At 53.7% G+C, this 22,164-nt stretch overlaps 2 protein-coding genes across 2 annotated transcripts in view; both read left to right on the plus strand.

Moving 5' to 3' along the window:
- Positions 1-777: 777 nt before the first annotated feature.
- Positions 778-10,051, plus strand: LOC129694038 (forkhead box protein P3-like). Its single transcript, XM_055630767.1, has 9 exons — positions 778-960; positions 2,358-2,450; positions 3,417-3,504; positions 5,097-5,180; positions 6,032-6,128; positions 7,077-7,153; positions 8,069-8,170; positions 8,698-8,819; positions 9,696-10,051. Exons 1-9 carry the CDS (start codon positions 794-796, stop codon positions 9,739-9,741), a joined length of 876 nt encoding a protein of 291 aa, XP_055486742.1. The 5' UTR covers positions 778-793; the 3' UTR covers positions 9,742-10,051.
- A 4,620-nt stretch (positions 10,052-14,671) lies between these two features.
- The window catches only part of LOC129694034 (protein FAM3A-like), a 10,314-nt gene continuing 2,821 nt past the window's right edge, over positions 14,672-22,164 (plus strand). Inside the window, 6 exon segments of the mRNA XM_055630760.1 lie at positions 14,672-14,722; positions 16,981-17,091; positions 18,615-18,645; positions 20,912-20,948; positions 20,950-20,971; positions 22,148-22,164. The exon segment at positions 22,148-22,164 is cut by the window's right edge and continues 37 nt beyond it. Of these exon segments, the coding sequence (XP_055486735.1) occupies positions 14,710-14,722; positions 16,981-17,091; positions 18,615-18,645; positions 20,912-20,948; positions 20,950-20,971; positions 22,148-22,164 (231 nt within the window). The 5' untranslated portion in view covers positions 14,672-14,709.

Raw genomic sequence — 22,164 nt, forward strand, 5'->3', positions numbered from 1 at the left:
TCCGTCTCCTTCCTCCCTCCCTCTCTTTCTCCCACCCTCTCCTCTGCCTCCTCTCTCTCCTCCACCCCCTCTCCACCACCTCCTCCCCCTCTCTCCCTTCCTCTCTCTCTTTTCCCTCCTCTCTCTCCCCTCCTCCTCTCTCCTCCACCCCCTCTCCCTCCCTCCCTCTCCTCTCCCTGCCCACCCCCTCCCTCTCCTCCTCCCCCCCTCCTCCCTCCCTCCCTCTCCCTCCCTCCACCCCCCTCCCTCCCTCTCCTCTCCTCCACCCCCCTCTCCCCTCCCCTCTCTCCTCCCCCCTCTCTCCCTCTCTCCTCCTCCCCCTCTCCTCCCCTCCTCATCCCCTCTCACCTCCCTCCCTCCTCTCTCTCTCCTCCACCCCATCCTCTCTCCCTCTCTCCTCCTCTCTCCTCCACCCCTCTCCTCCCTCCCCCTCCCTCCCTCCTCCCTCTCCCTCCTCCCTCCCCTCTCTCCTCCCCCCCTCTCCCTCTCCTCTCCTCATCCCTCTCTCCCTCTCCCCTCCACCCCCTCCCTCCCTCTCCTCTCTCTCCACCCCCCTCTCCCTCTCCTCTCCTCACCCCTCCCTCCCTCTCTCTCCTTCACCCCCTCTCCTCATCCCCCTCTCTCCTCCCCTCTCTCCTCATCCCTCTCTCCTCTCCCTCTCCTCCTCCGCCCCCCCCCTCCTCCTCCGCCCCCCCCCCCTCACTCCTCCTCCCCCCTCCCCCCTGAGCTCGGACCGCTGACCGCTGTGTCTGCTTCCAGGTGTGGGCCAGTTCCAGCTCCGCCTGGTTCTCCCATGAGACGGAGTCGCACCCCACGGCGGAGGCTGCCGCCCCCTACCCCTCGAGACCCCTCCTCAACGACACGCCGGTGGGAGTCCCCCCCTGTCCGCACTCCAGCCCTGTTCCTCTGCTACAGCCCAGTGTCCGGGCTCGGCCCGACGTCCAGCTCCAGCCCAGAGCGGTGAGTGAGTGTCCGGGTGCAATCGGGGGGGGGGGGGGGGGTGGGGGATGGGGGGGGACAGTGGGTGCGGGGGGGGGGGGCCCAAGTGGGGGGGGGGTCATGTTGTTATTTGGGGCGGAGCACCAAGGCAAATTCCTTGTAATGAAACATAGAAATTAGGGGAGTAGGGCCATTCAATATGATCATGGCTGATCATCCAACTCAGTATCCCGTACCTGGGAAAGCCACAAGGCCCACATCTAACTCCCTCTTTAAATATAGCCAATGAACTGGCCTTCAACTACCCTCTGCGGCAGAGTTTTCCTGAGTTATTCGTAACTGTCACTGTAGGATTTCATCCTTTGTTACTTGTGGGCGGAGCATCAAGGCAAATTCCTTGTATGTGATTACTTGGCCAATAAACGCACTTACTTACTGTAGACAGACACAAAAAGCTGGAGTAACTCAACGGGACGGTCAGCATCTCAGGAGGGAAGGAATGGGTGACGTTTCGGGCCGAGACTGAAGAAAGCTCCTCTTCCCCCACCCACCCTCCTGCCCCCTCCTCTCTTCAAGTGACCCTCAGTCTTCCCCAGCTTGAGCCCCCTTCTTGTCATCTCCCAACTGTTTCCCCCTCCCCCCTCTGCTGCCTCCTGAGTGGCCCCTGGTTCTGGACTACCCCAACATCGGGAACATGTTTCCTGCCTCTAGCGTGTCCAAGCCCTTAACAATCTTACATGTTTCAATGAGATCTCCTCTCATCCTTCTAAACTCCACAGAGTGTACAAGCCCACAGCTGCTCCATTCTCTCAGCATATGACAGTCCCGCCATCCCGGGAATTAACCTGGTGAACCTACGCTGGGCTCCCTCAATAGCAAGAATGTCCTTCCTCAAATTAGGGGACCAAAACTGCACACAATACTCCAGGTGTGGTCTCACTAGGGCCCTGTACAACTGCAGAAGGACCTCTTTGCTCCTATACTCAACTCCTCTTGTTATGAAGGCCAACAGGCCAAAACTGCACACAATACTCCAGGTGTGGTCTCACTAGGGTCCTGTACAACTGCAGAAGGACCTCTTTGCTCCTATATTCGATTCCTCATGTACAGGGGGAGGGGGGACACTGGGGCGTTACGGGGATGAGGGGGAATATAGGGGGGCGCGACAGGGGGGATTACGGAGGGAGGGGGAAAGCAGGGGGAGTTTCAGGGGAGGGGGGACTCTGAGGCATTATGGGGGGGAGGGGGAACATGTGGGGGTTGTATGTGGAGCTCATTAGGGATTACGGAGGGAGGGGGATCGCGGGGGGAGTAACAAAGGGAGGGGAGGTGGGGTCATAGGGCACCCTTTCTACCACCAGCACTGACCGATGCTGTCTTGCCCCCTAACGCCTCCCCCTCTCCTGCTCTTTCCCCAGTATCCCGCCCTCATCGGACCCTCTCTTCGCCCATGGATTCTGCAAGTGGCCGGGATGCGAACAGGTCTTTAAGGAGTACGAACTCTTCCTGAAGTAAGACCCCCGTCATTTCCTCCCACTGCCCAGAATGTAACGCTGTGGCTCTACAAGGCGCTGGTCAGGCCGCATTTGGAGCGTTGTGAGCAGTTTTGGGCCCCGTATCTGAGGAAGGATGTGCCGGCTCTGGAGAGGGTCCAGAGGAGGTTTACAAGAACGATCCCAGGAATGAGAGGGTTAACGTATGATGAACGTTTGTCGACGCTGGGCCTGTACTCGCTGGAGTTTAGAATAATGAGGGGGGGGCCTCATTGAAACTTCACCGAATAGTGAAAAGCCTGGATAGAGTGGATGTAGAAACATAGAAAAATGGTGCAGGTGTAGAGGCCATTCGGCCCTTCGAGCCTGCACCACCATTCAATATGCTCATGGCTGATCATCCAACTCAGTATCCTGTACCTGCCTTCTCTCCATACCCCCTGATCCCTTTAGCCACAAGGGCCACATCTAACTCCCTCTTAAATATAGCCAATGAACTGTGTGGCCTCGACTATCTCCTGTGGCAGAGAATTCCACAGATTCACCACTCTCTGTGTGTGAAAAAAAAAATGTTTTTCTCATCTCGGTCCTAAAAGATTTCCCCCTTATCCTTAAACTGTGACCCCTTGTTCTGGACTTCCCCAACATCGGGAACAATCTTCCTGCATCCAGCCTGTCCAAACCCTTAAGAATTTTGTAAGTTTCTATAACATCGGGAACAATCTTCCTGCATCTAGCCTGTCCAACCGCTTAAGAATTTGTGGAGAGGATGTTTCCACTAGTGGGAGAGTCTAGGACTACAGGTCACAGCCTCAGAATTAAAGGACTTTCTTTTAGGAAGGAGATGAGGATGAGCACAGTTAGAGGCGAATAGTTTAACATGCAAGAGTGTTTGACACGGACATCGTATCTATGCTGTGCTGCCTTACGTTCGATGTGCTATGATCTGTGTTCTATGATGCATGGCCTTTGCTCCGCCGACAGGCACCTTGATGATGTCCACAGCCTGGGAGATACCAGCACAGCGCAGTGCATGATCCAGAGGGAGAGGGTGGACCAGCTTCAACGAGAGGTGTGTGGACTGGGCAGGAGGGAAACCAACTGTGTCTGGGGTGGGGAGATAACATTATGAGAGGCAAATATCGGATTGACAGTCAGAATCCTTCTGCCAGGGGAATATCCATCTCAGGTGTATAAATCACGAGGGGAATAGATTGGGCAGATGCACAGAGTCTCTTGCCCAGAGTAGGGGAATCGAGGACCAGAGGACATAGGTTCAAGGTGAAGGGGAAAAGATTTAATAGGAATCTGAGGAGCAGCTTTTCCACACAGAGGGTGGTGGGTGTATGGAACGAGCTGCCGGAGGAGGTAGTTGAGGCTGGGACTATCCCAATGTTTAAGAAACAGTTAGACAGGTACATGGATAGGACAGGTTTGGAGGACAGGTTAACCAGTCAGCGGAAAGACTGTACATGATTACAATCGAGTCATGTACAGTGTACAGATACAGTATAAAGGGAATGTTTAAGAAAGAACTGCAGATGCTGGAACAATCGAAGGTAGACACAAAATGCTGGAGTAACTCAGCGGGGCAGGCAGCATCTTTGGAGAGAAGGAATGGGTGACGTTTCGGGTCGAGACCCTTCTTCAGTCTGATAAAAGGAATAACGTTTAGTACAAAGTAAAGCCAGCAAAGTACAATCAAGGATAGTCTGAGGGCCTGTTTCCTTGTTGTATGTCAATGACTACGAAATATCCAGCACTAGAGGGCATAGCTGTCAGGAGTGAGGAGCAAAATATGATGGTGATATGCAGAACAGGTTTTGTTTTACACAAGTGGGTCCTTGGAAAGGTGGGTGTTTGGATCCTGCTGCCAGGGATGGTGGTGGGAGCAGATACAAACAGTGGTGTTTAAGAGACTCAGAAACGTAGAAATATCGCATGTAGGTGGAGGAGTAGAGGCCATTCTGCCCTTTGAGCCAGCACCGCCATTCAACATGATCATGGCTGATCATCCACAATCAGTACCCCGTTCCTGCTTTCTCCCCATATCCCTTGATTCCGTTAGCCCCAAGAGAGCTAAACCTAACTCTCTCTTGAAAACATCCAGTGAATCGGCCTCCACTGCCATCTGTGGCAGAGAATTCCACAGATTCACACAACTCTCTGTGTGGAAAAGTTTCTCCTCATCTCAGTCCTAAATGGCCACAGATTCACAACTCTCTGGGTGGAAAAGTTTCTCCTCATCTCAGTCCTAAATGGTCACAGATTCACAACTCTCTGGGTGGAAATGTTTCTCCTCATCTCAGTCCTAAATGGCCACAGATTCACAACTCTCTGGGTGGAAAAGTTTCTCCTCATCTCAGTCCTAAATGGCCACAGATTCACAACTCTCTGGGTGGAAAAGTTTCTCCTCATCTCAGTCCTAAATGGCCGACCCCTTATTCTTAAACTGTGTTTGGCCCCTGGTTCTGGACTCCCCCCAACACCGGGAAGATTTTGTCCTGCATCTAACCTGTCCAATCCGTTAAGAATTGTATATGTTTCTATAAGATCGGGATTGAAACCGGGTCTCTGGCGCTGTGAGGCAGCAGCTCTACCTGCTGGGCCACCCTAGCCACAGCGTCTCTGATCGATACTAAATCCCAGCTTCCTTTCCTGCAGTTGCAGTTTGAGAGGGATCGCTTGGTGGCAATGCAGACGCAGCTCAGGGCGCTGCCGACAAAAGAATCCCCGCGGTACAGCATGGTGAGTAGCGGGGACAGGAGACGGCACGGTGGCGCAGCGGTAGAGTGGCCAGAGACACGGGTTCAATCCCAACTACGGCTGCTGTCTGTACGGAGTTTGCACGTTCTCCCCGTGACCTGCGTGGGTTTTCTCCGAGGTGCTCCGGTTTCCTCCCACACTCCAAAGACGTGCAGAATTATAGGTTTATCGGCTTTGGTATAAATGTAAATTGTACATAGTGTGTGTAGGATAGAGTTAATGTGCGGGGATCGCTGGTCGGCACGGACTCGGTGGGCCAAAGGGCCTGTTTCTGTTCTGTATCACTAAACTAAACTGAGATTGTGGAACAAGGAAACTGCCCTAATTGAGAGTCACACAGAGTGGAAACAGGCCCTTCAGCTCAACTTGTCCACACCGGCCAACGTGCCCCATCTACACTAGTCCCACCTGCCTGCATTAGGTCCATATCCCTATACACCTGTCCTATCCATGTATCTTAAACATTGGGATAGTCCCAGCCTAAACTACCTCCTCTGGCAGCTTGTTCCGTACACCCGCCACCCTCTGTGTGAAAAGTTACCCCTCAGATCTCTATTAAATCTTCCCCCCTTCACCTTAAACCTGTGCCCTCTGGTCCTCGATTCCCCTAGTCTGGGTAAAAGACTCTCATAATCTGCCCTTTCTATTCCTCTCATGCACACCTCTATATGATCACCCCTCATCCTCCTGCGCTCCAAAGAATAAAATCCTAGCCTGCCCCAACCCTCGAGTACCGGAAACATCCTCGTAAATCCTCTCTGCACTCTTTCCAGCTTGACAACATTAACACGGATACATCCCACACCCCTCACTGTAACATTTACATCCTCCAGATCGCTGAGTGGCTGCGAGTTTGTGCTCTGCCCCTGGTAACAAATGACCCCAGTGAAGGTCAACACTGGGACAAGGACAAGACAAGTCTGCTCACAGGTAACACACCTCCACATGTAGAGCTTGGTGCAAATCTGTTTTAGTGGGAAAGAGTTCAGTGTTGCACGCAAAGATCCTATAGCGAGCAAGATAGTCCCATTTCCGTAACCGGCTTCCGTCTCCACACCAAAGATCCCATAGCAAAGATACTAGTGCGGAGACGGAAGCCAGTTACGGAAACATCCTTGTAAAAATAAAAGTTATTTGGGAAAAATCTTCTCCTCATTTTCAGAATTTTAATTTATTAACACAAACTGGTCTTCCGCAACGTTGATTGCACTGCGGGTCGGGTCGGGTTACGGAAATGGATGAAAAAAAGGCCCACGTTCCGCGCCGTTGTGTACTACACGTCAGCACATTGCATCTGAAGAAGGGTTTTGGCCCGAAACGTTACCCATTTCCTTCGCTCCATAGATGCTGCTGCACCCACTGAGTTTCTCCAGCATATTTGTGTAGCAGCCCATTGCATTTAGCAGGAGTGATCTATCTTGCTCCGCTATAGGATCTTTGGTTGCACGAGTCAATGTGGAAGAGAATCACAGTAAATGAGAAAAATCATTTTTTACACAGAGTGGTGAATCTGTGGAGAAGGTAGTTGAGGCCAGTTCATTGGCTATATTTAAGAGGGAGTTAGATGTGGCCCTCGTGGCTAAAGGGATCAGGGGGTATGGAGAGAAGGCAGGGAGGGGATACTGAGTTGGATGATCAGCCATGATCATATCAAATGGCGGTGCAGGCTCGAAGGGCCGAATGGCCTCTACTCCTGCACCTATGTTTCTATGTTTCTATGTAACGGACTCACAAAATGCTGGAGCACCTCAGAGGGTCAGGCAGCATCTCTGGAGAACACCATGCATTCATAGTGGAGGGGGGAGGATTACTGTACCAATTTAAATCAGGACCATTTATGTGGAATTGAAATTGTTGTATTTAATTGTCTTTGTTCAGGAAACAATCCTTCCCTCGAGTATTACAAGGTGTGCAATGTCCGGCCACCATTAACTTATGCCGCGCTTATCCGATGGGTGAGTTTATGTACAGAAACGCCACAGAGAGAAGTTACAGCAACCTTCTAACCGATACGCCCCACACCCGCACTGTAACACTGATACACCCCACACTGATACACCCCACACTGATACACCCCACACTGATACACCCCACACTGATACACCCCACACTGATACACCCCACACTGCCCCACACTGATACATAGAAACATAGAAGATAGGTGCAGGAGGAGGCCATTCGGCCCTTCCACCCAGCACCCCCATTCATTGTGATCATGGCTGATCGTCCCCAATCAATAACCCGTGCCTGCCTTCTCCCCATATCCCTCGACTCCACTAGCCCCTAGAGCTCTATCTAACTCTCTCTTAAATCCATCCAGTGACTTGGCCTCCACTGCCCTCTGTGGCAGGGAATTCCACAAATTCACAACTCTCTGGGTGAAAACGTTTTTTCTCACTTCAGTCTTAAATGGCCTCCCCTTTATTCTAAGACTGTGTGTGGCCCCTGGTTCTGGACTCGCCCAACATTGGGAACATTTTTCCTGCATCTAGCTTGTCCAGTCCTTTTATAATTGTATATGTTTCTATAAGATCCCCCCTCATCCTTCTAAACTCCAGTGAATACAAGCCTAGTCTTTTCAATCTGTGATTGTAAAGAAATATTTCCTCATATGACAGTCCCGCCATCCCAGGGATCAATCTGGTGAACCTACGCTGCACTGCCTCAATCACAAGGATGTCCTTCCACAAATTAGGAGACCAAAACTGTACACACTGGTCCTGGACTGCAGTCTGGGCTTGCCATCAGTCAGTGTGGGGGTGGGTGGTTTCTGGAACGATGTAGTGTGTTTGGGGGGGAGGGGGGGTGGGGGTGCTAGCAGGCAGTGACCCTGTAGCAGGCAGTCCCCCCCCGTTTCTCCCCCGCGCCAGGCCATCCTGCAATCACCGAGCCGACAGCTGCCGTTAAACGATATCTACCGCTGGTTCACCAGTCACTTTGCTTACTTCCGCTACAACACCGCCACTTGGAAGGTGGGAGCGCCGTGGGGGGAGAGAGAGGAGGAGGGAGTGAGGGGAGGGGAATGAGGGAGAGAGTGGGTGGGAGGGAGAGAGGAGGGAGGGAGGGGACGAGGGAGGGAGAGGAGAGAGGGAAAGGAGGGGAGGGAGAGAGGGGATGGAGGAAGGGGAAGAGAAGGGAGGAAGGGAGAGAGAGGAGAGGAACGGATGGAGAGAGGGGAGGAGGGAAGAGGGGAGCGGCGTGGAGACAGACTGCTGCGGAGTGGAAATTGAGAGAGAGAGGGTGGGAGGGGATGGATTGGGAAAGGAGTCAGAATGGGGAGGTGTGGAGAGTGGGTTGAGGGTGGGAATGGGATTGGGGAACTGAGTGGGAATGGACTATTGGGAGTGGGGGGGGGTGTAGGTCGGGGACGGGTTGGGAGGGATGGGGTGGGGGATGAATGGAGGGCAGAGGTGTTGGGAGTGAACGCGGGAGGGGAGGGGCGCGGAGGGAGTCCCAGCCCCTCCCCCCAGGCTTGACCCCTCTCCCCTCTGCCCCGCAGAACGCAGTTCGCCACAACCTGAGCCTCCACAAGTGCTTCGTGCGACTGGAGGATGTGAAGGGGGCCGTGTGGGCTGTGGACGAGCAGGAGTACCAGCTGCGGCAGGGTCGAAGGGTCAGCAGGTAGGGACCGGGATGGCAAGGCCTCCATCTCTCCCCTCTCCCCCCCCATCTCTCTCTACTCTTCCCCCTCTCTCTCCACTCTGGCCTAATTTGAGGAAAAACATTCTTGCTATTGAGGGAGCCCAGCGTAGGTTCACCAGGTTAATTACTGGGATGGCGGGACTGTCATATGCTGAGAGAATGGAGTAGCTGGGCTTGTACACTCTGGAGTTTAGAAGGATGAGAGGTGATCTTATTGAAACATATAAGATTGTTAAGGGTTTGGACACGCTAGAGGCAAGAAACATGTTCCCGATGTTGGGGGTGTCCAGTTGGGGGAATCCAGAACCAGGGGCCACACACACACAGTTTAAGAATAAGGGGTCGGCCATTGAGAACGGAGACGAGAAAACACTTTTTCTCACAGAGAGTTGTGAGTCTGTGGAATTCTCTGCCTCTGAGGGCGGTGGAGGCCGTTTCTCTGGATGCTTACAAGAGAGAGCTAGATAGAGCTCTTAAAGATAGCGGAGTCAGGGGATATGGGGAGAAGGCAGGAACGGGGTACTGATTGGGGATGGTGGTCTGATTGAACAGCCTGCTCTGTGTGTGTGTGTGTGTGTGTGTGTGTGTGTGTGTGTGTGTGTGTGTGTGTGTGTGTTTAGAATAGAATAGTTTCTTTATTGTCATTGTAACATGAACCATGTACAACGAAATTTAAAAATGTCAGCCAGTCAGTGCACCATTCAAACATTTCTAAAAGCTAAAGCCGTGTGTGTGTGTGTGTGTGTGTGTGTGTGTGTGTGTGTGTGTGTGTGTGTGTGCCCTCGTGTGCGGGGAAGGTGATGGTCTCTCACAGTCCAGGGACACATCCACTGCCACTATTCTCCTTCCCACCAGAGACCCGGACACTCGCTGGAGCCCACAGGCGGCGGAGCAGAGGTGAACAGGGTGAGGTGGGGGGAAGAAGGAGAGGACCACACCGCTCAGACCAGCCCTCAACTTGAACACATCGCTCAGAGCTTTACCGGAGCTGGCAAAAAGTTGCAAAATAATAAAGCCATAAGTTCATAAGACACAGCAGCAGAATTAGGCCATTCGGCCCATCAAGTTTACTCCGTCATTCAATTGCGGCTGATCTATCTCTCCCTCCTAACCCCATTCTCCTGCCTTCTCCCCGTTACCCCTGACACCCGCACTAATAAACAATCTATCCTTCTCTGCCTTAAAAAACATCCATTGACGTGTAATAAATGTTATTCTCTTTACCATGTTTAGTTTCGTTTTTTAAGTTTAGAGACACAAGGCGGAAACAGGCCATTCGGCCAGCTGAGTCCGCGCCGACCAGCGATCCCTGCCACCCTTATAATAATAATAATAAATTTTATTTATGGGCGCCTTTCAAGAGTCTCAAGGACACCTTACAAAAATTTAGCAGGTAGAGCAAAAACATGTAAGGGGAATGAAATAAATAGTAGAGATATGACTAGTACACAAATTAAAGACAGAATTCAATACAAAACACAATACGAGGCAATTCAAGCACAGATGAAAAGGGAGGAGGACGTGGGGCTAAGGATAGGCAGAGGTGAAGAGATGGGTCTTGAGGCGGGACTGGAAGATGGTGAGGGACACGGAATTGCGGATCAGTTGGGGGAGGGAGTTCCAGAGCCTGGGAGCTGCCCTGGAGAAGGCTCTGTCCCCAAAACTGCGGAGGTTGGACTTGTGGATGGAGAGGAGACCGGCTGGTGTGGATCTGAGGGACCGTGAGGGTTGGTAGGGGGAGAGGAGGTCAGTGAGATATGGGGGGGGGGCAGATGGTGGAGGGCTTTGTAGGTGAGGACCAGGATTTTGTAGGTGATCTGGTAGGAGATGGGAAGCCAGTGAAGTTGTTTGAGGACTGGAGTGATGTGATGACAGGATTTGGTGTGGGTGATGAGTACCCTACACACGCTGGGAACAATTTATACTGATACCAAGCCGATTAACCTACAAACCTGTACGTCTTTGCCTCTGTACACTGAGGATGGCTCGATTGTAATCAGGCACAGCCTTTCCGCTGACTGATTAGCACACAACATAAAGCTTTGCACTGTACCTCAGTAGACTTCACCCTCGTTAGACCTCATTTGGACTACGCAGTTTGCAGCATGGGACCCATACACAAATAAAAACATTTCTTCCATTGAACGTGTCCAAAGACAAGCAGGCAGCTCGATTTGTTACTAACACCTATGAGGGAGAAGCGAGTGTCACCAAATTTCTGAATTCTCTGGTCGGGGTGGAAGGACCCTCTCCAAGACAGACACACGTGAAACTCACCGTTTGACCTGTTTTTACAAAATGTTAAATGGTCAGCTCGACATAGATCACAAGACCTACACCAAACCCAAACCAATTAGGAGCAGACGGGGGCATTCGATCCAATTTGTGATCCCAGCTACTAAGACAGATGTGTACAGCAATTTGTTCTTCCCCCGCACACATAATTAAAGCATGGAATAATCTCCACCCCACTATAGTTACCCAACCAGATGCAACTCACATCACTCCAGTCCTCAAACAACTCCAGGGCTTCCCAGGAGGTAGATCACCTACAAAATCATGGTTTTCACCTACAAAAAGGGCCATCTGCCCCCCCCCCCATATCAAACTGACCTCCTCTCCCGAGTAGCTAATTTTGGCCCCATTATATCCCGCAGTATTTTTCCGGTTCCTGGGCATCCACAAGGCACAATCCACCGCTATTTGTGAACGTTCTAAACCAGCGCAGCTTCACAGGGAACCCACCTCCCCAAACTGATCCATTTAAATGACCTCACCATCTTCCAGTCCAGCAATTAACCTACTCTCACCTCTGCCTTCCTTTGCCCCACGTCCCTATCCCTAATTTCATCTGGGCATTATTTTCCTCAATTGTGTTTTATTGTGAATTTGTCTTGAATATTTTTGGACTACTCATGCTATCTACTTAAACAGTTAATCCTATTAAGAAATGGATAGATGTTTAGATCCTAGTAATTTCCAGTTTGTCCCCTTAGCTACATGTGGGCCTGCTAACTCCCCTATATCAGCGCCAACTTCACCTGTTGTCACTCAGTTAGATTCTGATTATATTTGTATTCAGCACTGCTTCAATCTATTGATAAGTGAAAATTTCATTCAGTTCTTCATGCAATATTTAAGAAGACTTATGGGGCTTTTGACTGTCCACGATCACATCCTTTTTTGTAATGTCCATATAAAATCAATAGGGAACGAGTTGCTAATTTCCGAGTATGAAAATGGCCATAACATTTTAAATACTTGAGATATGAAAGTGAATTAGGTGTCAAATTAAACTTATTTTTATGCATTATCTGATGGGATAAATTGCAGACTTGATTTTTTAAATCTCAAAATTTTGTAACATTGCTACTATTGGGTCCAAGCTATATCCGTTACACTACTATTTATTTCATTCCCCTTACATGTTTTTCCTCTGCCTGCTAAATTTTTGTACGGTGTCCTTGAGACTCTTGAAAGGCGCCCATAAATAAAATGTATTATTATTCCAAGAGTTCTCCCGAGTTTGCCCTGAATCGAACTGGGAGATTTGCAGGTAACGGCCACTCGTCGGTACTCGGGGCTCCCGTGGACATTTTTCAACGTGCTTACCTGCCGTAGCGCTAAGAGACGTCCCCGAGCTCCCTCGGTAGACAACGGGTGCAGGAGTAGAGGCCACTCGGCCCTTCCAGCCAGCACCGCCATTCACTGTCATCATCATAGAAACATAGAAATTAGGTGCAGGAGTAGAGGCCATTCGGCCCTTCCAGCCTGCACCGCCATTCAATATGATCATGGCTGATCATCCAACTCAGTATCCCATCCCTGCCTTCTCTCCATACCCTCTGATCCCCTTAGCCACAAGGGCCACATCTAACTCACTCTTAAATATAGCCAATGAACTGTGTGGCCTCAACTACCTTCTGTGGCAGAGAGTTCCAGAGATTCACCACTCTCTGTGTGAAAAAAGTTCTTCTCATCTCGGTTTTAAAGGATTTCCCCCTTATCCTTAAGCTGTGACCCCTTGTCCTGGACTTCCCCAACATCGGGAACAATCTTTCCTGCATCTCGCCTGTCCAACCCCTTAAGAATTTTGTAAGTTTCTATAAGATCCCCCCTCAATCTCCTAAATTCTAGAGAGTATAAACCGAGTCTATCCAGTCTTTCTTCATAAGACAGTCCTGACATCCCAGGAATCAGTCTGGTGAACCTTCTCTGCACTCCCTCTATGGCAAAATGTCCTTCCTGATTTGGAGGACGTTGGCCGTCCAGGTGTGGTCTCACCATGGTACAACTGCAGTAGAACCTATCACCTTTGCTCAAATCCTTTTTGCATTTCATCATACCATTCGCTTTCTTTACTGCCCTGCACCTGCAGCCTCTCTCAATGACTGGTGTCCAGACAACCGGCCTGCACCGCTCCCCCTTTGATCGGCAGAGAAAGTCTGCTTTCCCACCAAAGTGGATAACCTCACACTTTATCCTCATTCACTGTGAGAATTTGCCCAACCCAGCCTTCCAAGTCACCTTCGTCTCCGTTCCTCACAGCTACACACTGCCCCCCAGCTTTATTCTTAAACTGCAAATTTTGTCTTGTGTGTGTGGCCCCTGGTTCTGGACTCCCCCAACACCGGGAACATGTTTCCTGCCTCTAGCGTGTCCAAACCCTGAGCAATCTCCTATATGTTTCAATGAGATATCCTGGCTGGAATTCACTGGAAGGGCCGAATGGCCTCTACTCCTGCACCTATTGCCTATTGAACAGTGTAATTCTGCTCCTGCGGCTGGTTTACTTCAAGAGGGGGGCTCCCATTCATTGAAGAAGAGCCTGTCGCCTCTCTGAAGGGATTTTATTCTCTTTAAGACACTTGAAGGCGGCGATGGCGGCAGCGGCGACGACGACGACGACGACGGACAACACCTGGTCGCGCCTGCGCCGCCCCTTCCCGCCAACGCCGCCGCCCAATGCCGCCGCGCCACGTCACTGTTGCCGGGCAGATCCGAGCGGCTCGTCGCCTCCGCGCTGTTGGTTGGGCCAATGAGAGAATTGACCGCGCTCTGTTGCCGGGCAGATCTGAGACGCTCGCCGCCGCCCGGGCCAATGAGATAATTGACCGCGCTCTGTTGCCGGGCAGATCTGAGCGGCTCGCTGTTGCCGGGCCAATGAGATAATTGACCGCGCTCTGTTGCCGGGCAGATCTGAGCGGCTCGCGTTGCCGGGCCAATGAGATAATTGACCCGCTCTGGTTGGGCCGGGACCACGCTCTGATGCCTGCAGATCTGAGCGGCTCGCCGCTGCCGGCCAATGAGATAATGGACCGCGCTCTGTTGCCGGGCAGGTCTGAGTCGCTCGCCGCCGCCCGGCCAATGAGATAAATGATCGCCTCTGTGGTCGGGCCAATGAGGAAATTTGACCCGTGCTGTTGCCGGGCCAATGAGATAATTGACCGCGCTCTGTTGCCGGGCAGATCTGAGTCGCTCGCCGCCGCCGGGCCAATGAGATAAATGATCGCGCTCTGTTTGTTGCCGGGCAGATCTGAGACGCTCGCCTGACGCCGGGCCAATGAGATAATTGATCGCGCTCTGTTGCCGGGCAGATCTGAGTCGCTCACTGTATTGCCCGGGCCAATGAGATAATTGATCGCGCTCTCTGTTGCCGGGCAGATCTGAGTCGCTCACTATTGCCGGGCCAATGAGATAATTGACCGCGCTCTGTTGCCGGGCAGATCTGAGTCGCTCGCCGCTGGCCGGGCCAATGAGATGATTGACTGCAGTGAGGCCTCCCCGCCGGCGCTGGGAGGAGGTGGCGCTGCGGACACACTGCCCCCATGATGCATCACGGCATGAGGACCCGTTAGCCCCCGTCAGGATGAGGTTGGCAGGTGAGATGAAGTGGGGTTCACCCTGTGGGCCCCCCAACTGGGCCCGGCCCCCCGGGGGGTGGAGGGGGAGGGGGAGGGGAGTGAGTGGAGGGGGGTGTGAGGGGTGAATGGAGAAGGGGGGTCGTTCCCTCACGGTCCAGGGGCAGCGCTCCAGCCCCTCCAGTCGCCGTGCTTCACACACACAGCTCATGTTCACAAACCCGGCCTCGGCCTCGGCTCACACCCGACCCCGGCGTCCAGCCCTCTCCCTCCCTCCCTTCTGTCCTTCCCTACCTCCCTTCTTTCTCTCCTTCCCTCCCTCCCTCCCATCTGCATCTCCTTCCCTCCCTTCTGTCCTTCCCTTCCCTTCTTTCTCTCCTTCCCTCCCTCCCTTCTTTCTCTACTTCTCTCCTTCCTCCTCCTCCCTTCTCTCCTTCCCTCCCTCTCCCCTTCCCTCTCTCTCTTTTCCATTCTCTCCTCCCTCCCTCCCTTCTTTCTCTACTTCCCTCCCTTCTTCCTCTCTCCTCCCTCCCTCCCCTCCCTCTTTCCTCTCCCTTCTTCCTCTCTCCTTCCCTCTCTCCCATCTTCATCTCCTTCCCTCCTTCCCTCCCTTCTCTCCTTTCCCTCCCTTCTTCTCCTTCCTCCCTTCTCTCCAAAGATCTCCGCTATAGGATCTTTCCTTCTTCTTCCCTCCCCTCTCCTTCTCCCTTCTTCCTCTCTCTCTTTTCCCTTCTCTCTTCCCTCCCTTCTCTCCTTCCCTCCCTCCTACCTCCCTCCCTTCCTCTCTACATCCCCTCCCTTTCTCTTCCCTCCTTTCTCTCTACCTCCCTCCCTTCTCTACCTCCCTCCCTTCTCTCCTTCCCTCCCTTCTTCCTCTCTCTCCTTCCCTCCCTCCCTTCTCTCTACCCTCCCTTCTTCCTCTCCTCTCTTGGTCTTCCAGCCCTCTCCTTCCCTCCCTCCCTTCTCTCCTTCCCTCCTTCCCTTCTCTCCCTCCCCCCCTCCCTCCTTTCTCTCATTCCCTCCCTCCCTTCTCTCCTTCCCTCCCTCCCGTCTTTCTCTACTTCTCTCCTCCTTCCCTCCCTCTTCATCTCCCTCTCCTTCCCTCCCTTCTCTCCTTCCTCCCTTCTCTCCTAAGATCTCCGCTATAGGATCTTTGCTTCTCTCCCTCCCTTCTCTCCTTCCCTCCCTCCCTCCTTTCCTTCCCTCCCTTCTTCCTTCTCTCTCTCTCCTTCTCTCTCCTTCCCTCTCTCCCATCTTCATCTCCTTCCTCCCTTCTCTCCTTCCCTTCCTCCCTTCTTTCTCTCCTTCCCTCCCTTCTCTCCAAAGATTTCCGCTATTCTCTCCCTCCCTTCTCACCCACACACATCACGCACAGACAACTAACACATACACAACCAACACACAGACACAACTAAGTTAGGATGGGGCTGAAGCCCAAAATTTAATGCCTGGACTGGTTTTTCACCAATGGTTATTGTTTTTCCAGGATCTAGTTAATTAAATTACTTTTTTTTCCCATTTCACAGCCACTAAAACATGCGGTATTGTAACTATGTACTTTTCAGAGGTGATCTACAATTTAGTTTGTTACCTGTAAACTTACATGTATGCAATTTTATATTAAAATGTAGCTTTAAGTTCCATTAACTCGCAGGCACTTATAAGCGCACATTTCTATTATTTTCCATTCTACCATGGAGATATAAACTCTATAATAGACTTTATTTCTATTTCTATGATTCTACAGACCTTGGCTGGGAACCTGGGGCTCACCAAAGTTGTTCCCAATTGGGCCCCGCGCCTCCCAAGGCCGGCCCTGACCCTGTGTGTGTAATACTGGGGTTCACCCTGTGTGTGTGTGTGATACTGGGGTTCACCCTGTGTGTGTGTGTAATCTGTGTGTCTCTGTCTCCCCTCTCCCCCTCTCCCTTCTCTCCCTCTGGAGTCTCTCCTCTCTCTGTGTGTCTCTGTCTGTCTCCCTCTCTCTGTGTCTCCCCTCTGTCTCTGTCTCTGTCTCTCCCTCTCCTCCCCCCTGTCCTCCCCCTCTGTCTCCCCCCTCTGTCTCCCCCCTGTCTCTCTCCCCCCTCTGTCTCCCCCCTCTCTCTCATCCCCCTCCCCCCCTCTGTCTCCCCCCCCTCTGTCTCCCCCCCTCTGTCTCCCCCCCTCTCTCTCCTCCTCCTCTCCTCCCCCCCCCCCTCCCCCCCTCTGTCTCTCCCTCTCTCCGTCCCTCTCCCTCTCTCCCTCTCTGTCCCCCTCTCTGTCTCTCTCCCCATCTCCAGGGCCTCTACGGATTGTGGTTTTCATGCTGGTCCTGGCTCTGCTGTGGATAGTTGGCAGTCTCGTCACTGGGCAAGGCAGCCCCTTCAACAGACTTCACCTGATGCTGAGCGGTGAGACCAGGGTTGGTGGGGGTGGGGAGACAATCGCACACCAGCATTACAAGGTCACAGAGTCACACAGCCCGACTTGCCCACGCCGCCCAACCTGCCCACGTTTGACCCATATCCCGCCAAGCCTGCCCTATCCATGTACCTGTCCAACTGGAGAGAAGGAATGGGTGACGTTTCGGGACTGAAGGAGGGTCTCGAACCGAAACATCACCCGTTCCTTCGCTCCAGAGATGCTGCCCGTCCCGCTGAATTACTCCAGCTTTTTGCATCTATCTTCCGTTTAAACCAGCATCTGCAGTTCCTTAATACACAAGAACTGTCTCTTAAACATTGGGGTAGTCCCAGTCTCAACTACCTTCTCCGGCAGCTCGTTCCATACACCCACCACCCTCGAAAAGTGTGGAAAAGTTGCCCCTCAGATTCCTATTAAATCTCCACCCCCCCCCTTCACCTTGAACCCGTGTCCTCTGGTCCTCGATTCCCCTACTCTGGGCAAGAGACTCTGCCCAATCTATTCCTCTCATGATTTCATCTCATGATAAGATCTCCCCTCATCCTCCTGCGCTCCATGGAATAGAGACCCAGCCTGCTCAACCTCAACCTCTCCCTGTAGCACAGACTTCACTAAATAAAGTGTGTGTGTGTGTGTGTAATCTGTGTCTGTATCAGGCCCTTCGGCCCCACCGAGTCCGTGCCGACCTGCGATCCGAGTCCGTGCCAACCTGAGAACACTATCCTACACACGCATACACCCCAGGGGCAATTTTGGACATCTAACCATATAACCATATAACAATTACAGCATGGAAACAGGCCATCTCGGCCCTACAAGTCCATGCCGAACAAATTTTTTTTCCCCTTAGTCCCACCTGCCTGCATTCGTACCATAACCCTCCATTCCCTTCTCATCCATATGCCTATCCAATTTATTTTTAAATGATACCAATGAACCTGCCTCCACCACTTCCACTGGGAGCTCATTCCACACCGCTACCACTCTCTGAGTAAAGAATTTCCCCCTCATATTACCCCTAAACTTCTGTCCCTTAATTCTGAAGTCATGTCCTCTTGTTTGAATCTTCCCTATTCTCAAAGGGAAAAGCTTGTCCACATCAACTCTGTCTATCCCTCTCATCATTTTAAAGACCTCTATCAGGTCCCCCCTTAACCTTCTGCGCTCCAGAGAATAAAGACCTAACTTATTCAACCTATCTCTGTAACTTAGTTGTTGAAATCTAAGTTGTTGACATCTGCCAGATCTATTCCTCTCGTGGTTTTGTACACCCTATCAGTGTGGATTTGGGGGAGGGGGGGATGAGAGTGGAGAGCTTGGGGGGGGGGATGGGAGTGGAGAGGGGGGGGGGGATGGGAGTGGAGGGGGAGGGGTGATTGTGTATGCCTGCCTCTCCTCTCCTCTGCTATGTCGCTCTTCAATGGAGATGCTAAATGCATTTCGTTGTCTCTGTACTGTACACTGACAATGACAATTAAAATTGAATCTGAATCTGAATCTCTGCCCACAGGGCCCCAGGAACTACCTACAGCAGGTGAGGTGTGAATGGGAGGGGGGGGGGTCAAGGGGGGGGGAGAGGGGGGGTGGAGAGAGAGATGGGGGGGGGGGGGGAAGGGAAGGACTGATCCTCGGGGAGGGGGGTGGGGGGGAGACAGCAGAATTGAAAGGGGGGCAGTAGGGAGGAGGATTGAGGGTGGGGGGCAGTTTGGAGGGAGAGAGGGGGTGGAGGATGGGGGCTGAGGGGAGACTTACGAAGAGAGGGGGGGGCAAGTGGGAACATGTGGGAGTGAGGAGGGGGGTAGGGGGTTATGGAGGGGGGGGGGGCGGGGAGGGAGGCTTTTCTTGTGGGGATGTTTCTTCCTTGTTGAGTCCTCTCCCCCCCCTCTCCCCTCCTCCCTCCTCCCCCTCCTCTCTCCCTCTCCCTGTCCCCCTTCTCTCTCTCCTCCCTCTCTCCCCCTCTCTCTCTCTCCTCTTCTCTCCCTCTGCCTCTCTCCCCCCTCTCTCTTTCCTCTCCTCTTCTCTCTCTCTGCCTCTCTCTCCCTACGCCTCCCCCCCTCTTCTCTCCCCACCTCTCCCCCCCCTCTCTCCCCCCCCCCCTCCCTCCCCCCCCACCCTCCCCTCCCTCCCCCTCCCTCCTCCCCCCTCTCCCCCCTCCCTCTCTCCCCCCTCCTCTCCCCCTCTCTCCCCCCATTCTCCCCCCCCCCCTCTCTCCTCCCCCCCCGTACAGAGTCCGAGACCACCAACCTCTCCCCCCCCACCCTCCAAGTGCGGTTTGGCCCACCCCTCCCTGCCCACCTCATTTTGCTTTCCCCATCGTCAGTGGAGCCCCCAACGTTATCCCCCCCATGATTTTCTGCACCTCCTCTCCCCGGAAAACCTGAGTGACCGACCTCCCCCCCCCCCACTCCACCCTCCCACCTCTCCCCCCCCACGCTCCCCCCCCCCACAAACCCTCCCCGAACATTCCTCCAAAGACCTGTGGGTTGTGTAGTTTTAATTGGCTCGGGGTCCAATGTAAATTGTCGTGTGTGTGTGTACGTGTGTGTGTGTGTGTGTGTACGTGTGTGTGTGTGTGTGTGTGTGTGTGTGTATGTGTGTGTGTGTGTGTGTGTGCGTGTGTATGTGTGTGTGTGGGTGTACGTGTGTGTGTGTACGTGTGTGTGTGTGTGTGTGTGTGTGTGTGTGTGTGTGTGTGTGTGTGTGTGTGTGTGTGTGTGTGTGTGTGTGTGTGTGTGTGTGTGTGTGTGTGTGTGTGTGTGTGTGTGTGCATGTGTGTGTGTGTGTGTGTGTGTGTGTGTGTGTGTTGTGTGTGTGTGTACGTGTGTGTGTGTGTGTTGGGTGTGTGTGTGTGTGTGTGTGTGTGTGTGTGTGTGTGTGTGTGTGTGTGTGTGTGTGTGTGTGTGTGTGTGTGTGTGTGTGTGTGTGTGTGTACGTGTGTGTGTGTACGTGTGTGTGTGTGTGTGTGTGTGTGTGTGTGTGTGTGTGTACGTGTGTGTGTGTGTATGTATATGTGTGTGTGTGTGTATATGTGTGTGTATGTGTGTGTGTGTGTACGTGTGTGTGTGTTTGTGTGTGTTGTGTGTGTGTGTGTGATAGTGTTAGTGTGAGGGGTGATCGCTGGTCGGCACGGACTCGGTGGGCCGAAGGGCCTTATAGAAACTTACAAAATCCTTAAGGGGTTGGACAGGCTAGATGCAGGAAGATTGTTCCCGATGTTGGGGAAGTCCAGAACAAGGGGTCGCACACAGTTTAAGGATAAGAGGGAAATCTTTTAGGACCGAGATGAGATGAGAAAAACATTTTTTTTCCACACACAGAGAGTGGTGAATCTGTGCAATTCTCTGCCACAGAAGGTAGTTGAGGCCACACAGTTCATTGGCTATATTTAAGAGGGTGTTAGATGTGGCCCTTGTGGCTAAAGGGATCAGGGGGTATGGAGAGAAGGCAGGTATGGGATACTGAGTTGGATGATCAGCCATGATCATATTGAATGGCGAATGGTGCAGGCTCGAAGGGTCCGAATGGCCTCTACTCCTGCACCTATTGTCTATGTTTCTATGCTGTATCTCTAAACTAAACTAGTGTGTGAATGGGCGATCGACACGGACTCGATGGGCCGAAGGCATCTCCTCTGAATGAAACTTAGAAAAACCCTCCCCATCGCAGTTCCCCTGCTCAGCCCTCTCAGCCAGACCATACCTCCTCCTACTCCCCTCCACCCCCCCCCCCCTCCCTCCTCTCTCCACCACCCTCCCCCAAACAATGCTCCCCTCTCCTAGGCTGACGAACCATCTCCTGTGTTTTCAGACTCATGAGCAGCGTAAAGAACAACGTTGGTCGAGGTCCTCAACATCGCCCTGGTCAATGGTAAGGTGCTGCCTCTCCCCCCCCCCCTCCCCCCCCACCCCCCCCCCCCCCCCACCCCCTCTCCCCGCACCCCCTCCCCCCCCCCCCCCCCTCCCCTCCCCTCTGCCCCCCTCTCCTCTCCTTACATCTTCTCCCCTCCCCTCCCCGCTCCTCCCCTCCTCCTCTCCCCTCCCCTTCCCTCTCCTCCCCCCCCTCCTCCTCTCTCCTCCCCCTTCCTCTCCCTCCCCTCTCCCTCTCCTCCCTCCCCCCCTCCTCTCTCCCCTCTCCCCCCCCCCTCCCTCGCCCTCTCCCCTCTCTTCCCTGAGAGCTCTCCCCTCTCCCCTCCGCCCCCCCCTCTCCCCCCTCCCTCTCTCCCCCTCCTCTCTCTCCCCCCCCCCTCTCCCCCTCTCCTCTCCCTCTTCTCCCTCCTCTCCCTCTCCCCCCCCTCCTCCTCCTCCCTCTCCCCCCCTCCCTCCCCTCCTCTCTCCCCTCCATCTCTCCCCCCCCCCCCTCCTCCCTCTCTCCCCCTCTCTCCCCCCCCTCCTCCCCTCCTCTCCCCCCCCTCTCTCTCCCCCCTCCCTCTCTCCCCCCCTCCCTCTCCCCTCCCTTCTCCCCTCCTCCCCCCCCTCTACCCCCTCCCTCTCCCCCGTCCCCCTCTCTCTCCCCCCCCGTCCGCCCCTCTCCTCTCCCCCCTGCTCTCCCCTCCTCCCTCTCCCCCCTCCTCTCCCTCCCCCCCCCTCCCTCTCCCCCCCTCCCCCCCTCCCTCTCTCCTCCCTCCCCCCCCTCCCTCCTCCCCCCTCCCTCCCTCCCCCTCTCTCCCCCTATCTCTCTCTGCCTGCCCCCCCTCCCCTCTCTCCCTCCCCCTCCCCATCTCTCCCCCCTCCCCCTCACTCCATCACCCCCCCCCTCCCTCCCCCTCTCTCCCTCCCTCTCTCTCTCCCTCCCTCTCTCTCTCTCTCCCTCTCTCCCCCTCTCCCCCCCTCCCTTCTCCCCCCTCCCTCCCTCCCCCCTTCCCTCCCGCTCTCCCCCCTCCCCTCTCTCCCCCCTCCCTCTCCTCCTCCCTCCCTCTCCCCCCCTCCCTCTCCCCTCCCTCTCTCCCCCCTCTCTCTCCCCTCTCCTCCCCCCCTCCTGCCCATCTCTCCCCCTCTTTCCCTTCTCCCCCTGCGGCTGAGCCCTGTCTCCTGTTTGTCCCCACAGGGGTGACGGGGGAGCTG

This window comes from Leucoraja erinacea, unplaced genomic scaffold, assembly GCF_028641065.1.
Source record: "Leucoraja erinacea ecotype New England unplaced genomic scaffold, Leri_hhj_1 Leri_523S, whole genome shotgun sequence".
Classification (NCBI taxonomy): domain Eukaryota; kingdom Metazoa; phylum Chordata; class Chondrichthyes; order Rajiformes; family Rajidae; genus Leucoraja; species Leucoraja erinaceus.

Bases quoted from the DNA above. Each gene is read 5' to 3' on its own strand.
- LOC129694038 (XM_055630767.1), top strand. From the start codon at position 794: ATGAGACGGAGTCGCACCCCACGGCGGAGGCTGCCGCCCCCTACCCCT. The intron at 2,451-3,416 runs GTAAGACCCCCG...CTCCGCCGACAG, and splicing joins GAGTACGAACTCTTCCTGAA to GCACCTTGATGATGTCCACA. The intron at 5,181-6,031 runs GTGAGTAGCGGG...TACATCCTCCAG, and splicing joins AATCCCCGCGGTACAGCATG to ATCGCTGAGTGGCTGCGAGT.